Here is a 15,284-nt window from a genome sequence, read left to right as displayed (position 1 = left end):
GAGACTTGAGATGCAAAACGGCATGGAGGAATCAGGGGGTGGATGGGGAAGCATACTTGAGGTGCCAAAGGGGGTGATTGGGGGCATGAGGTGGCAGGGATGGGGCATGGGCAGTGTGTGGAGGGTGAGGGGATGTGAGGGTGAGGGCTGAAGAGTTTTTCTGTTTTTAGTTTAACTGGGATGAAGTCCACAGCATCGAAGCGGCCTTCTAAACAGTCCACCTCTGCACCCAGCAGCCCTGTGGCTGTATCCGAACTTTTTCCCAGGTAGGCTGACCTGACTCCAGTTTGTAGCCAGCCCCCTCCCCCCTACATAATGAAAATCCCAGTCTTGTGGGCACTTTCTCTCGAGGTGGGTGGGCCAAGTCCCACTAACCACCTCCAGGATGAAAATCTGGACCATTGTCAGATGCAAAATTTCCACTTTATAGCTGGTACATCATTTCTTGTTCTGCAGGACTATTTAGTGAAACTTCAAAATTAAGAATATATAGAAGGTTTATTCAGAGATTCTGTGTATAAAGTGTAACCCTTTCAACTTTGTGTGAGGCATGTTAGTAGACTGATACAATGGACAAGAGCTTTCTTTTTGGGTCAGGGCACCGGGTCAAGGTCAAGTGTGGGTCCTGCCTCTGCACAGTTTCAGGAGCAGTAACCGACATCGATCTTGCCTTGATTGGTCAATCAATGGCCAGAGGGTATGCTTGTGTGCAATTAAGGATAGCGGACGGTCTCTCAAAGCTGGATTTGGGCCTCCATCACCGAAAGAGTTGCAGCCTGTCTTTTCAGGGAAGGGAGAGTGTTCTTCAGGCACCCTCACAGCACTCTTAAAAGATTTAAACTAAAAAAATTGCCAAAGCTGCCAAACCACCACTGTGGAGGGGGAGCCCCTCTATTGGGTGGCCTGCAGCCATAGCTGTGGCCACGTGAGCAAAGGGGATTTCAGAGTCATCCTGAAGCACTACCTCCCAGGTCTACCTTATCAGGGTGCAATTCTCCTCTGTATCTGTGAGTATCTAGAACAGTAGCAGCAGAATTAGACCTGTAGCACAACTTTTAAAATAGCCTAGCTCAGTAATGAACTCACTGGAAGGGCAGAAATTCCTCCATTAAAAATCAATGTATTGTATGATCAGTTGTGAAATCCACTTCAGTGCAATTGCTAATGCAATAGAAATGAGGGGTCCTTTGAATGAGGTCTCACCCCAGCTCAAAACATTATAGAACCATCTAGAAATAATTTGCCGTGCTTTCCATATTCTGGGTTTATTCTGCTTCCATGCTCTGTACATTTTTTGAATGTTTTCTGCTCAATTTAATACTTTTGTCATTTTTCTTAATAGCAATATCCCCAACAGTGATCACAACTCCAAATCTAGAAATAAAGTCCCTTGATTTTAATGTGACCTTCATTGTAACTAACCTGGCCCTGACAGCAAACCTACAAGACTCTACAAGTGCACTGTACAAATCTGCATCAAATATAATTGCTTACCAGGTTAGAAAGTGACATATAATTACAAAGTGTATTTAAATCAATTATAATATTTTACATTTCTATCAATCTTCATTATTTTTCCCTCTAAACCTGTGACTGATCCTTTCCCTTAGTTGAACACGTTATTTACTAACAGCAACATCAGCACAACATTTTCAAGCTGCAGAGTTCTCTCTTTCAGGTGAGGAATGTTGATATTAAGCCTCAAAGTTGTTTGATTCAAGATTGTTTAAATGTCTAAGAAAGCACTTAATATGGAAAAATTGACAAACTAATTAAAATTTCCAGTTATTGCTTTCCAGAATTCTAGTGGTTGTTTCTGTACTTAAGTCATTTGTATTATTTAAGTGCAATTTGTTCTTCTATTAGTTCTATTTGTCTCTTAAAACTCCTGCTGCTATGCCAGCACTGATCTCCTGTAGCCCACCAGTCAATTTGTTTTGGTGATCAGAGTTAACTTGTTGCACAGACTGATAGGGGAAATTTTTCTGAACACAGATTCAAGAAAATGTTCTATCATGGGTCACTTATCCATTCAAAGTTTCTCTTGAAATTAAAAGTTTACACCTCCCTCAGTCTCAGCTTGTGTTTCTTTACTTGTCCCATGACCATCTCCTTGACCTATTCCATCCAGGGAAAACAACAATAACTTATACTTTCAATTTAGTATACTGTATTCGCTGCTCTCAATCCTCTACACTGGAGAGGCCAAATGCAGATTGTGTGACTGCTTTGCAGAACACTTCTGTTTACCCTGAAAGTGTGATCCTGCAATTCAGGTTGCCTATCATTTTAATTCTCCCTCCCACTCTGACCTCAACCTCCTACATTGTTCCAATAAAGGCTCTGCATTTCAAATCATGCTTACTGATTCACTTAGATGTATACCATTTATTTTACAGCCCGGCAAATATTGGTGACACCAGTGTGGATGCGGTCTGCACTTTCAGAAATGATTCTGCTGCACAGGTGGTTGATAAAGTGACAGTGTACCATGAGTTCAGAGACAACACAAAGAGCATATTCACCTTGGGAACATACTTACTGGACAATAACAGCCTCTATGTAAATGGTATTTAGCATTTACTTTGAATTTACTTGAATTAGATACTTTGTGCTGTTAAGTTTTATTCTATCCATGTGAATGAGTTATTAGATTGCCATGGAGAGGAAGGGGGTTAATTTAAATAGCAATAAGTTCTCCTTTCACCACCCATCCATAAGGAGAAAGATGTTTTGATTTATTTCCCTAGTTATAAGTATTTCCCAATCTCTCGGTTTTAATGTGATCCAATTTTCTATTAATAATCCCACAGCAAACTCGAGATAGGATGAACTCAAAGGGTTACCTTATTTGTACAGACTCAAAAAGATTCGCATTCATACAGTAAAAGAGGGATAGAGAGAAAATTTTATCGTACAGAGACTATATAGAGAATATAAATATTGTTTGACATGGGTTCCAGAGTCCAGAATCAAAGTCCAATGAGGTATCCCTTCACGGAGGTCAGCGAGCGGAAAATCAATGCTGTTTATTTCACTTTTCCGGTGGTGCTGGCTTCACAAAATGAGATTAATTCATCTCTGTGTGTCTGTCCTGTAGGCGATGGTACAGAATTTCCAGCAGAAGCAGTGTAGATGGGGCCAGGTGTTCCACCTGGGCAGAGCTCCTTGTCTGTGAGGCTGCTAGTCCAATGATAAAGTGCAGACTGAGCTATTCAGTTCAGCAAGGCAATATTAATTTGTTCAACAAGCCAGAGGCCTATGTCACATGACCCTGACCTCTCCACCCGGTCTCCAAAAAAGGGATGTGTATCCATTCTTTGGAGTGCGACTGAGTTTCGAAGATTGCTAAATGTCTCAGGCATTACAAATTGAAAGAAGGGCAGTGTGGCCTTTTGTCTGAGCAGACCATCAGTCTTCTTCTCGCCAGCCTGGGTTATTAAATGCAGATAGCCCTTGCATGGCTCTCTTTGAGGCTGAGCTGTGGAGTCTACCGGTAGTCGTCAGTGGCTCCTCACAGATAATGAAGTGTGAGTTTCCCTGAAACTGCAGTGTGGCTTCTTTTGTTCAGGGGTCACAGAAAGTTCAGCCATTTTAAGGATCTTGTCAGGTTTTAAAGGTTACGAAATAGTAATGAGGATATCAATATACAGCTTATAAAAATATATAGGGTGAGGTCTTAGGCCCTCAAAGGTTCATATTGAGAATGAAAGAACAAAAGATCTGAATCTCATTCTTCAATGATGACTTTCCACTGGACTCATCTCACAGAAAACACATGCTATTGATTTTTCAGGTTACCATGAATCAGCTCCTTCATCGAGTGAGTATTGTTTCTGCTTTTATCTCTCCTTACAATTTTCTTTTATTACAGTGAAGGGTAACAAAATAAATTTCATACAATTGTACACCCAACTTATTGGGGTTTTAAATGTTTCCCAGTTAAAACTGATGCATCATTTTAATTTCTGTTAAGGAACATTTCAAAGAATGTTTGGAAGGTTTTAAAAGAGATTCTGGACTGAATTGTTGAATCTTGATAAGGTCGGGAACGGAAGTAGATGTGTTGCCCAAAGGTTTTGAGGCCAGCTGGCATTGCCGGTTTCCTGAGTCTGTACCCGATGTCGGTTGTTTTGGCCGACATATGTTTGGTGGCCAGTAAAGCTGCTCACCCCCACGGGGTGACCAGGCAGGTTGGTTCATTAGCAGCCTTATTAACGAGAGATTAAGGAGGCCTACTGGGATTTTACAGTCGGTCTCCAGTTTCTCAATGTGACGGGGGCCAGTTTAACTGCTTGGAGATGGGCACTGGGCACTCAGCGGCAAGCTGGGATGTTAGCTTTCCAGGCAGGCCTACAGGCCCTGCCTGCATGCTTGAGTGAGGGTGTAGCCAAAGGGTGCTCCATGGAGAGGCTCCCCCTTCCCACTCCGCCCGTGACCCCACACGCCTCACAAACAGTGGTGGCCTGGCTGCTCTTTCTACATTCTAATGACATTTTTAGTAAAGTGGCTGAGAGGGCACCTTCATGTTGAAACACTCTCTGAGTTAATTACCATTTACTGGAGCAAGATGCTCCTCTGAAGCTGGAAGGCCTTTGATTGGCCCTCCAGCCTTGAGAGCACACCGACCTGTCTCTATGCCAAGAAAGTGGGCGCCTGGGTCAAAATTCCAACAAGTGACTGTTCCCTCACAAGGTCAGGGCAGATGTGGGACTGATGTCCATGGAGGCAGATAATTTAAAAAAAGAGATGAATTTCCCAGTGACCGAAGGAAAGAATCATAGGACAAGATTTCACGTTTTAAGACTTTTAGTGTTTAGTGTAACAGACAAGCTAAAATCAACATAGATCAAACATTACTTAACAGGCAACTAATACACCAAATGAAAGAAAAGGTACTTCCACATTAATGAATTAACTCAATGGAGATTCTTCTTTAAACTCCTTTTGTTGTGCACCATGTGTTTGGCATTACAAAATCTAGTTCCCAAGGTACTCACAGCTGCCAACAGGCTCACTTCTCCCTGCCACGCAGTCAAATCTTCCAATGCCCTTCAAAAATCGTTCCCTTCCACCAGAGTATTCCAGCACCAGCAAGGCACAACTCAGCAGCTCCTTGATCCTGAAATTTCCACAAGTCCTGTCAGTCCTGTTCCCTTCCTTTTGAACAGAAAACCAGCTTTTACAAGCGTTCTGCTTAGTTTTTAACATAAAAATAGTTCACCCTGTTCTTCACAGCAGTAGCTGCTGCTTCTCCACACATCAGTAGTTCCTCTCTCTTTCTCCCTCTCTCTGTCTCTGTGTCCAAAAAGCAGCTGACCCTCTTTCTGTGTCAAGGTACAAAAACCATCACTTGATTTTCATTAGGTTTCAGTTTGGGTTTCTTTCACCATGACAACCAGATCACATGGGCCTGTCTCTTGGAAGAGTTAGTATGACCACCATCCCCCTATTCAGAGCATCCTACTTCACCTTAAGTTAAAGAAAACATTTTAAATCAGAACTGTCTTGTAAAGTTCAACATTCATGACATCAGATATAGTTCCGGCTCTGGTTTCCCACTACCACAGTAAAAATTCAGCCCTCCATTTGTGCTATGTATGAGCTACAGAGGAACAGAAGTAGGCCATTCAACCCCTCAAGCCTGTTCCACCATTCCTTCAGATCATGGCCGATCTATGTCATAACTCCACCTACCAGTCTTGGTTCTGTAACCCTCAATAACAAGGACCTATCAATCTCATTTTTGAAATTCTCAACTTACCTACCGTCAACTGCTTTATTTGCAAAGAATTCCTGGCATTACCCTTGAATTCCCAACTCCAAGTTTAAGGATATGCCTCCTGGTTCTGGACTCGCCCACCAGAGGAAGTGAATTTTCTCGATCTATCCTATCAAATCCTTCATTCATCTTAAACATTTCAACGAGATCACTTCCTAATCTTGTACACTCAAGGGAATGCTAACCTAGTCAATGTAACCTCTTTTTATAATTTAACCCTTTTAGCCCCAGTATTATTCTGTTGAAGTTGTACTGCACAACCCCCAGAGCCAACATATCCTTTCAGAGGCATAGTTCTTTATGAACACTATGGAAATAGCTCTTCTCTCTGGTTAAAAGTCACTCAGCAGACTGTTTCTGCTGACCTAGATAAGATCTTTTCAATAGACTGCTATCTAACAAAGGACAGAGGCTAGGAACAGACCTTTGTGTAAGCATAGCTAGGCCTGATAAGAAGTTGAGATAAGAAGCCATGTCCACATAACTAATTCAAAACTATCTGGAAGATGGTAGCAAAATGTCGTTACAAAGGATAAGAAAAGTCGACCGTAGAGGGCTGAGACCTAGGCTGGGGGAATGGGGAGGGGGTTGTGGGGTGGGAGGTCCACCTTAGACACCTATTCCCTGGTAATGAGCGATTGAATGGGAAGATGTAATTGATGAGTGATTGGCAGGAGACTCCCACAAGCTTCCAGAATTAAGGTATATAAATGGGCACCAGACCAGAGAAGGGAAAAAAACAGAGACAAAGGGAGGAGGCACTTTAGGGTGCCTCCTAGTATCATCAGCAAACTTGGATATAAGGGCCTTGAGTCCTTTGTCCAAATCTATCATAATGTTAGTGAAAAGCTGAGGCACCAGTCGATGCTCTCGGGGATATCGCATCTTGTCAAAATGAGTACAAATGTATTATCCATACTCTGCCTCCTATCTCCTAACCAATTGTCTATCAATGTCAATAGGTTACCTCCAATTCAATGCTGTCTTATTTTTGTTAACAGTCTCCTGTGTGAAACTTTCTTGATATCCTTTTGGCAGTCCATATAAATAATATCCATAGATAGATCCTCATCTAACACTTCAGTCAATTGCATATATGATAGCAAATATTGCTGAATAGCCCTTTGAATGAATCGTATTACCAAACCTCAAAAAGCCCTAACTTCAGCTTGAAATATTATGCGATGGTTAGTATATTATTGGTTTATTTTGTCCCACTGTCTTTAATACAAATGACACAATTTTATTTTTAATTTGTTACTTTCCTGATGTTTCCTGACAGCGATATCACCAATTGGGAGCACAACTCCAAACGTACTAAGAAAGCCCTTTGAGTTTAACGTAACCTTCATTATTACTAACCTGGCCCTGACAGCAAGTCTACAATCTTCCAGTTCTGCATTGTATAAATCTGCATCAAATGTTATTGCTTACCAGGTCAGTTAACAAACTAATTACTCCAAATACCTATTTCAATTAATGACATTATTTTTATCACTAAAACTGTGTTCCTTTCCTTCAGTTGAACAACCTGTTTACCAACAGCAATATCAGCAGAACATTCTCAAGCTGCAAAGTTAGCTCTTTCAGGTAATGAATGTTGACATTAAACATTTACAAGATGATCTAAAAGTTTAGTAAATTACTAAATATTGCAAAAATGTTGAAATAGTAAAAAGAATTCAGGTGTTCTACAAAATCCAGTCAACCTCTTTGGGGTGTGAGGTTTAAATCACTGCATAGATCCTGATTCCTGATCAAAGAGCCAAGACAGTTTCCTGTCATAAATCACTGACACCTTCAATATTCCTACTGAGGATAGAAGTTTATATTTTTCCACAATATTTGTGATTTCTTTAATAGAAACCCCATAAAAATAATTGAGCAAGTTGGTCCTTGTATATTTTTGATGACAGTGTGGATCTTGGTCTTCTGAGGTTGGATTTGAGGGACATTTGTGGGACAGAATAAAAGTTTTTCTCTGCATCTAACAATGCCATAGCTGACCTAGGACTGATTGAAATGGATTTGGGGGGCATATGCATATTTTTTTAGGCTCTGTGCAGCTTCCTAATACTCAACAATGGAATCTGGGATACCTGTGCAGCAAGTGTGCAGATGGCATCTCGATTGCCAGCAGCGTGCAGGGAAGGCAAATTAAGATACCAAAGTATTACAGTCTAGGATCACTTTTCAAAAAAATTCCACCATTTCTTGCAGACAGAATGCACTTCCTCATTCAGGAATGCAAACTGCATTTAAACAGTGCTAACCCCTTGTTGATGTGCGCAGCTGATGAACAATGCGGATAGTTCATGCTGGCTGCACACAGTAATCATTTCAAAACGCAGACAGTATAAATTTAACATGCTACCAGCAATGCAATTAATCACATACCACAATTCCCATGCACTTTTTCAGGGGTTAACCAATTTAACTCTCTAGGCATTGAAGTGGGTGGTATTATTTGGCAAGAGTTTTCAGCTGGCATTCACATTAGCTCGAAAACATTTAGTCCCAATATTATATGTTCATGCCCAAAAGCTTACATCTTCTAAGCTAATATCAGCACAATGTTTTCTAATTGATTTAATTAAATATTTGTTAATTTTGCAGCCCGGAAAATGTTGGTAGTGCCAGAGTCTACGCAATCTGTACATTCCGAAATGATTCATCTGCTGAGGAGGTTAATAAGGTTACTGTGTATCACCAGTTTCGACGCAACACAAAGAGCATTTTGACCTTAGGAGTGTACTCACTGGACAATAACAGCCTCTATGTAAATGGTATTTAGCATTGCATATTTTTATTTATACAATTTTATTGTGCAATGTTATTTTGCAGCTTTGTGTTCAAAACTGAGCAATTATCTTTAAGGAGTGCAACAGTCAGCAAAAGTCAATGCCTTCCATCAGGTCCACCCTATTGAAATGTTGCAATGCTTTTTATTATGACCAAGGTTCCCACTATGCTATGGGGTTGCAGCAGCTTGTTCTGTGCTTACTAATGCATGTGCATGACCACACACAAAAAATTAAACGGACCGCACACTGGAAAAAACTGGTCACACACAACAATAAAATTTTAAAGAGAACATTGTTTGTGACGTCCTGGTAACAAGATGAAAGATTGTCAAGTACACAATTTTCAATTAGTTGTAGACTGGTTATTATGCAAGGAACAAGCAAACAGGTGATAATGGTTAAGTGAAAGTCTTTTAACTGATAACTCAAAGTCAATATAATAAAAAAAGACTCTTTTTTCTCAATGACAATTGCCTTATGAATATAACAGGCAAATATTCAAAACCCTCCATGTCTAAGCAGCTCTTCAGTAAGATATAAAAGAAACAATGACCTAGAAATTAGATTGTACTAAACTAGGATGACAGTATAGTGCATGCAACATGCACCCAATTAGGCAGGTGGCAGGATCACAGCAAGGCCTTCTTCACTTATTACTGCCAGTCCCAAGAAGCAGCAAGATTGGTTGGCTCAAGACCATTAGCAGGGTATGGGTCAGGGGTGGAAGTAATGGCAATGACTGTGTCCGGCAGCAACCAGTGTATATAACGTGAAAATGGAAGGAGAATTAATTCCAGCTCCATAAATTAGATATGTAAAAACGGTTCAATCTTACTTATCCTCAGAGGTCCCTTTAAGGACAATTGAATTTGCTGCCAAGTTCCAGAAGAAATTGACCTGCAGTTTGCACGGCACATGCTACATACATGAACAATCCAATTTTCCAAAGGCCACCTGAAAGAGTTGTCAGATCCTCGTTTGCAAATGTCATGGGTGGTATTTAATGTAGGCGACAGGGGTCTCACCCCGCTGACTGGAGAGCAAGCGGGAGCCCCGTGTCACCTCCTTTGGGGAAACCTAGTGGCTTGACTCCTAAAAGCTGCCAGCCAATCAAAGGCTGGCAGCTATCCACTGCAGACAGCACCAGGGGAGTGGTGGCAGCTCCTGGCAATGTACCCAGGGAAAGGCCCAGGGTCAGCAAGGGACCCCAGGCCACAATGAGTGAAGCTAGAATGGGGGTCGCAGGAGGGCAGGAGTGTAGGAAGAAATGGGCTTTCATTGGGCCCCCCCTTCCCAATGACACATCCCTCAATCAGGCACTGAGTGATGACAACAAGGGACCACCCCCTGTGAGGCCGCAAGCAAACAGGACAGGTATTGCTTTTTGGGTTTCCCACATGGCGACTGCCTTGCCCGCCACTCGTTGAGCAGTTATCCAAATACTGACCCCTAGGAAATGCCATAGTATACTTTCCTCCAACCTGCAAAAATATGTTCACTGCTGTTCTCTATTTTCTGTCCTATAGATGATTTTGAGCTCATGCTGCCATTTTTCCTTTAATTCCAAAGGGATTTAATGTTGCTAATAAATCTTGCTAACAAAATAATGCCTTTGTTTATAATTTGTCTAATAAATTTCTTTCACACTTTAAACTGTAAAGGCATTTTAATGTAATAATCTCCCAGCTTTGAAAAATAAAGTGCCAGGCCCAATATACGGTCCCCTAACTAAAAACAATTGTCAAATAGGTTTGATGTTCATTAATTTGAGAAAGTTACAGAAAGTTTGCCTAAATCTTGCGTCAAAAGTTTGGGAAGTTGAGCTCATCTGTGTGAATTATCTAAAGTGCAAAAACCAAAATAATCTAGAATTACTGTGTAAGAAAAGACACAAAACAACCCATTTCCATTAGATTTTACTCTATCTGTGTGAGTACATCTATCTGACATTATTCAAAACAATTCATACACACTCATGAATTTTATTCCACGATTAAATAATTCCATTCTGCCTGGTTTACTTCATTTAAGCACAGTTTTATTTTTTTTTCAGGTTATCATGAATCAGCTCCTTTGCCCAGTAAGTATTATTCTGTTTGGTTTTCTTCTAACAGTTTTAAACACATGTATCAACACAAGATTTCAGATTTTGTATGATCTACTGCAGATCGTTTTCCTAATGATACTAATGTTCACTTTTCTTCAAAGCACTTGCACTAAATTATTATCATACCACATCACAGGGGGCTCATCTAGCACACAAGTACATTGGTTCCCTGAGTGCATACAATCAGATCCAAGACAATTGGACAGGATTGGCTAAGTACCATTTGACATGATATGAGAAAAGATGATACTATGCTATCCTATGATCATGCAGTTATTTCCAAGCTCAAGGTGCTCCAATTCCAACATAGAGTTCCATACTCACCATCCAATTTCCCTGGCTTTGCTCCCTCATAGATAAGCATAAAGCTTTCCTCTGTGCTTCTCAGCATCCTCTCCAGGGCCCACTGAAGCATTCATCACCTCCTCCTAATGAGCAGCAACAAATGCCCCATCTTACTCTCTCCCATCGAGCCCACTCACTGGAGGCTATCCTTACCAACTCCCTTCCTGTCGCACTCACCCTTCCCAGCGCTGACACTGTGGACCCCACCAGTGGATTAGCTATCACCAGTACTCTCCACATCTCTGTCCAGAATATCCTTTCATTTGCAAACAAGGCCCTTGTCATCTATGAGCTTAATATGGATGGTTACATCAATATCATGGCTTTGACAGAAACTTTACTGATGGGTGATAACACCTTCCCCCTAAATGAAGTCTCCCCGCACCCCCCTCTACACGCCCCTCCTCCTCCCCCCAGCTATACCTTCTATCACTTGCCTTGTCCAAACTATTGTGGTGGCAATGTGGCTCTTATCAACAAATCATACTTTGGCCTGATTCCTTACTCATGAGGAGAGAAATAGAATTATTGGCCCAGATCTTCTGAGCAGCGGCAGTGATTGTCAGATTGCTGCTGTGTTCGAAAAGTCCCACGACTTGATGCTGCTGCACATTTCCACCATGGTCGTCTGACCCCAGCATTCACAAATGCGCACTGTCCACTGGGGAGCTCTGTCAGAGCAGAGTAGAGTTGGGGAAAGATAAGACATGCCCCCTTTTTACTGCAATAGTTGCTGTATGGTAAATTTAAAGGCTCAATTTGAATGTTAGTGAATGGGTAAGCTGATGAATGGATGAGTGAGTGAGGGTGGGTAGGTGGGTGAAAGGGCGAGATGGGTAAGTGGGTAGGAGGGGTAGGTGGGTGAGTGGGTTGTCAGGCCGGGGGAGGGGTAGTCGGGTTGTGCTGAGAGGGTAATTGTGCAGTTTAGTGGGGTGGGTGGGGGGTGGACAGTCAGTCGGAGGGATAGTCGGGTGTTCGGGGTGGATAGTCAGGTCGGGGGCAGAGGTCGCATCAGTTGTGTAGTTATCCAGATGTTAGACTAGATGTTTTCATCTGTTGAACATTTACTGGGTAACTATCGTAGAATTGTTCGAAGTCTCCAACTCTAGCTCAAAGTCAGAGACTTTTGCATAGGGTCCCGGGAAGCAGGGGAATTGCCCATTGGAATTTGTATCTTTCTGGACAATTCCCATGGAGGTCAGCACATCAGGACTTCCACAGAGTCCTGACATGCATCTTCAGTCATACATCCGATGATCTGGGGACCGGATTTGGCCCAACGTTTCAAGTCAATGATCTTTTGTCAGAATTGGAGAAAGTTAGAAATATAATCAGTTTTAAGCAAGTAGAGAGGAAAGGAGAGGGAGGGGGAAAGAACAAATATGTGATAGGTTAGAAGGCAGGAGAGATTAAATGACAACAGGGTGCAAGGCAAAAAGAAACGGTAATAACATAAGGGATGAATAAAAAGATGGGCCTAAAGGGGGTGTAAAGGGGAAAAGGAGAATCTTCATCAAAAGCTGATGTAATCAGTGAAAAACATCAGGTTCCGTTTGTACGATAATAACACCCAACTTTATCTCACAACCACCTCTTTCGATCCCTCCACTGAATCTGATTTGTCACATTGCTTGTCTAACATCCAGTACTGAATGAGCTTAAATTTCCTCCAGTTAAATATTGGGAAGACTGAACCAATTGTCTTTAGTCACCATCACAAACACTGTTCCCTAGTCACCAACACCATTCGTCTTCGGTAATTGTCTAAGGCTGAAACAGACCCTTCACACCTTGGTGTTGGATTTGACCCTAGGATGAGATTCCAACCACATGTCCACTCCATCAAAACCATCTATTTCCATCTCCCTAACATTGCCTAACTCCCCCTGCACCCCCCAACCCATTCACCTGCTGCTGAAACACTCATACATGCCTCTCTTACCTTTAGACTTATCCACTTCAACAAGGCTATCCCATTAATCTCCTAGCTGGCTTCCCATCTTCCCCCTTACATATGCTTATCCAAAACTCTGCTGCCTGCATCCTAACTCGCCATAAGTCCTATTAATCCATCATCCTTCTACTCGCTGACCTACACTGACTCATGGTCTAGCAATGCCTCAACTTTAAAGTTGTTATACTCAAAACCCTCCATTTCCATGCCCCTGCCTACCTCTGTAACCACCATCAGTCCTACAACACCGCGATCTCTGTACCTCCAATTCTGGCATTTGGCACAATTCCGATTTTAATTGCACCACCATTGGTGGCTGTGTTTTGAACTGCCTAGGCCATCAGCTTTGGAATTCACTCTCTAAACCTCTCCACTTCTCTACTTTTTCTCCGCCTTCAAGATGTGCCTTGAAACCTATCAATTTGTACAAGCTTTTGATCTTCTGTCCTAGTATCTCCTTATGTGGCTCGGAGTCAAATTTTGTTTGATAATGTCCTGTGAAGCACTTTTGGGTGTTTTCTATGTTAAAGACGCTATATAAATGCAAGTTGATGTTGTTGATATGATTATACATATTTTTGACTTCACTCTATGTCCTGTAAATAATGCAGTTGCAGGAATGTTGACATTTATTCTATTCTCATATTGATGTTTTACATAATGTTTCTTAACAGCAAAACAGCCAATTGTGACAACTCCAAACCTGCAAGCAAAGCCCTTTGATTTCAATGTGACCCTCATTATAACAAACCTGGCCCTGACAGCAAGTCTACAAGATTCCAGTTCTGCACTACACAAATCTGCATCAAATATTATTGCTTACCAGGTCAGTTGACAACATACCAATTGTTGTAAACATATTTTTAAACTAAATGCATTATTTACTGTGACTATTCCTTCCCTTCAGTTGAACAAGCTGTTTACTAACAGCAACATCAACAGAACATTCTCAAGCTGCAAAGTTCTCGCTTTCGGGTAAGGAAAATTGATATTAAACATGATCCGTTATTAATCAAGGCAATTTTCAAATTATTATTAAGTTGATGAACACAATCTGTTTTCTTTTTGTTTTAACAGTGCAGCAAAAGTTGGTACTACCAGTGTCTATGCAGTCTGCTCTTTCAGAAATGATTCTGCTCCTCAGGAGGTTAATAAAGTTACTGTGTATCACAAGTTCAGAGACAACACAAAGAGCATCTCCACCTTAGGAACATATTCATTGGACAATAACAGCCTCTATATAAATGGTATTTAACATTTGAAGAAGATACCCTTCCATTTGATTTAATTCTAATTGAATCAAAGAAATTTCAACCACACACATTGATTTTGTTCCATATTAAATTATGACTTTCCATTTGACTTATTTCATGGAAAATATGTGTTTTTGATTTTTCAGCTTACCATGAAACCGTTTCTTCAGCAAGTGAGTATGGATTCCACTTATATATTTCATTAATGTTTCTTTTTGTGATAGTGGCCAACAACGTTGTAAATTCTTTACTAATCACTATTTATATATAACAAAATACACCCATCTTATGAGGAATGTTCTACTGTTCAAGATTACTGGATTACTGATGAAATATCTCATTGTTTAATAATCAGCCGCAAACATAATCAGGGCATGTACTTATACTTAAGTCTTCTAGAGTGTGATTAATGTGAAACCTTCCCATCTAGAGAGTTGACACTGTAGCGTCATAGCCGCTTACCCTAGCTCCTGTGTGCTTGTGCCCAAAACGTCGCCATGTGTAGCCAACTCCTCTAACCTATCCTATGTGAGGCATATATCTGATACTAATATCTCAGCTGAATCCTGTGATGGTCAGATCAAGGGAAGGTGCTTCTTCAGGAAGATGTGCCTCTTCTTCCTCCATTAGACAGGGGGTTCCACATTCTCAGTCCCTACAATGAAAGAGAGGAAGAAGAGTTTGCTTGTGGGAGAATAGTGAGAGAGAAATTGGAGGTGAAAGCATCTACAGCTTGTCATGCAGAGTTTGTGGGATGAGATAGATGTCAGAAGGGTTAAAGAGAACTACAAATGAAGAAACCCTGTATGAAATCTCCTTCAACTTTGTGAGTTGCTATGGCCTTGACTCCGCCTTAGCCTATAATAGCCAAAATGTTTTCTTCAAATGGGGAATGGGTGTGTAGACTGCCTCTTCATCCTCCAAGCCTGCTGTCTTGAGTTGTGTGCAATCTTCTGCCAAAATGAAGGAAGTATGTTAGTGAGTCTTGTGAGATGTTTGAAGAATTTGGCCAGCTAATAGTTAGTACATAAGTGAGAAT

At 41.2% G+C, this 15,284-nt stretch overlaps 1 protein-coding gene across 1 annotated transcript in view; it reads left to right on the top strand.

Moving 5' to 3' along the window:
- LOC144688318 (mucin-16-like) overlaps positions 1–15,284 on the top strand; it is a 58,328-nt gene that overhangs the window by 21,717 nt on the left and 21,327 nt on the right. Inside the window, exons 12-22 of the mRNA XM_078554747.1 lie at positions 1,343–1,497; positions 1,611–1,678; positions 2,400–2,569; positions 7,065–7,219; positions 7,305–7,372; positions 8,399–8,568; positions 10,640–10,666; positions 13,667–13,818; positions 13,900–13,967; positions 14,070–14,239; positions 14,392–14,418. Coding sequence (XP_078410873.1) covers positions 1,343–1,497; positions 1,611–1,678; positions 2,400–2,569; positions 7,065–7,219; positions 7,305–7,372; positions 8,399–8,568; positions 10,640–10,666; positions 13,667–13,818; positions 13,900–13,967; positions 14,070–14,239; positions 14,392–14,418 — 1,230 coding nt within the window. The remainder of the gene's footprint in view (positions 1–1,342; positions 1,498–1,610; positions 1,679–2,399; positions 2,570–7,064; positions 7,220–7,304; positions 7,373–8,398; positions 8,569–10,639; positions 10,667–13,666; positions 13,819–13,899; positions 13,968–14,069; positions 14,240–14,391; positions 14,419–15,284) is intronic.

This window comes from Cetorhinus maximus, chromosome 13 (genome assembly GCF_964194155.1).
Source record: "Cetorhinus maximus chromosome 13, sCetMax3.hap1.1, whole genome shotgun sequence".
NCBI lineage: Eukaryota > Metazoa > Chordata > Chondrichthyes > Lamniformes > Cetorhinidae > Cetorhinus > Cetorhinus maximus.
This window is presented reverse-complemented; position numbering and strand designations above follow the sequence as displayed.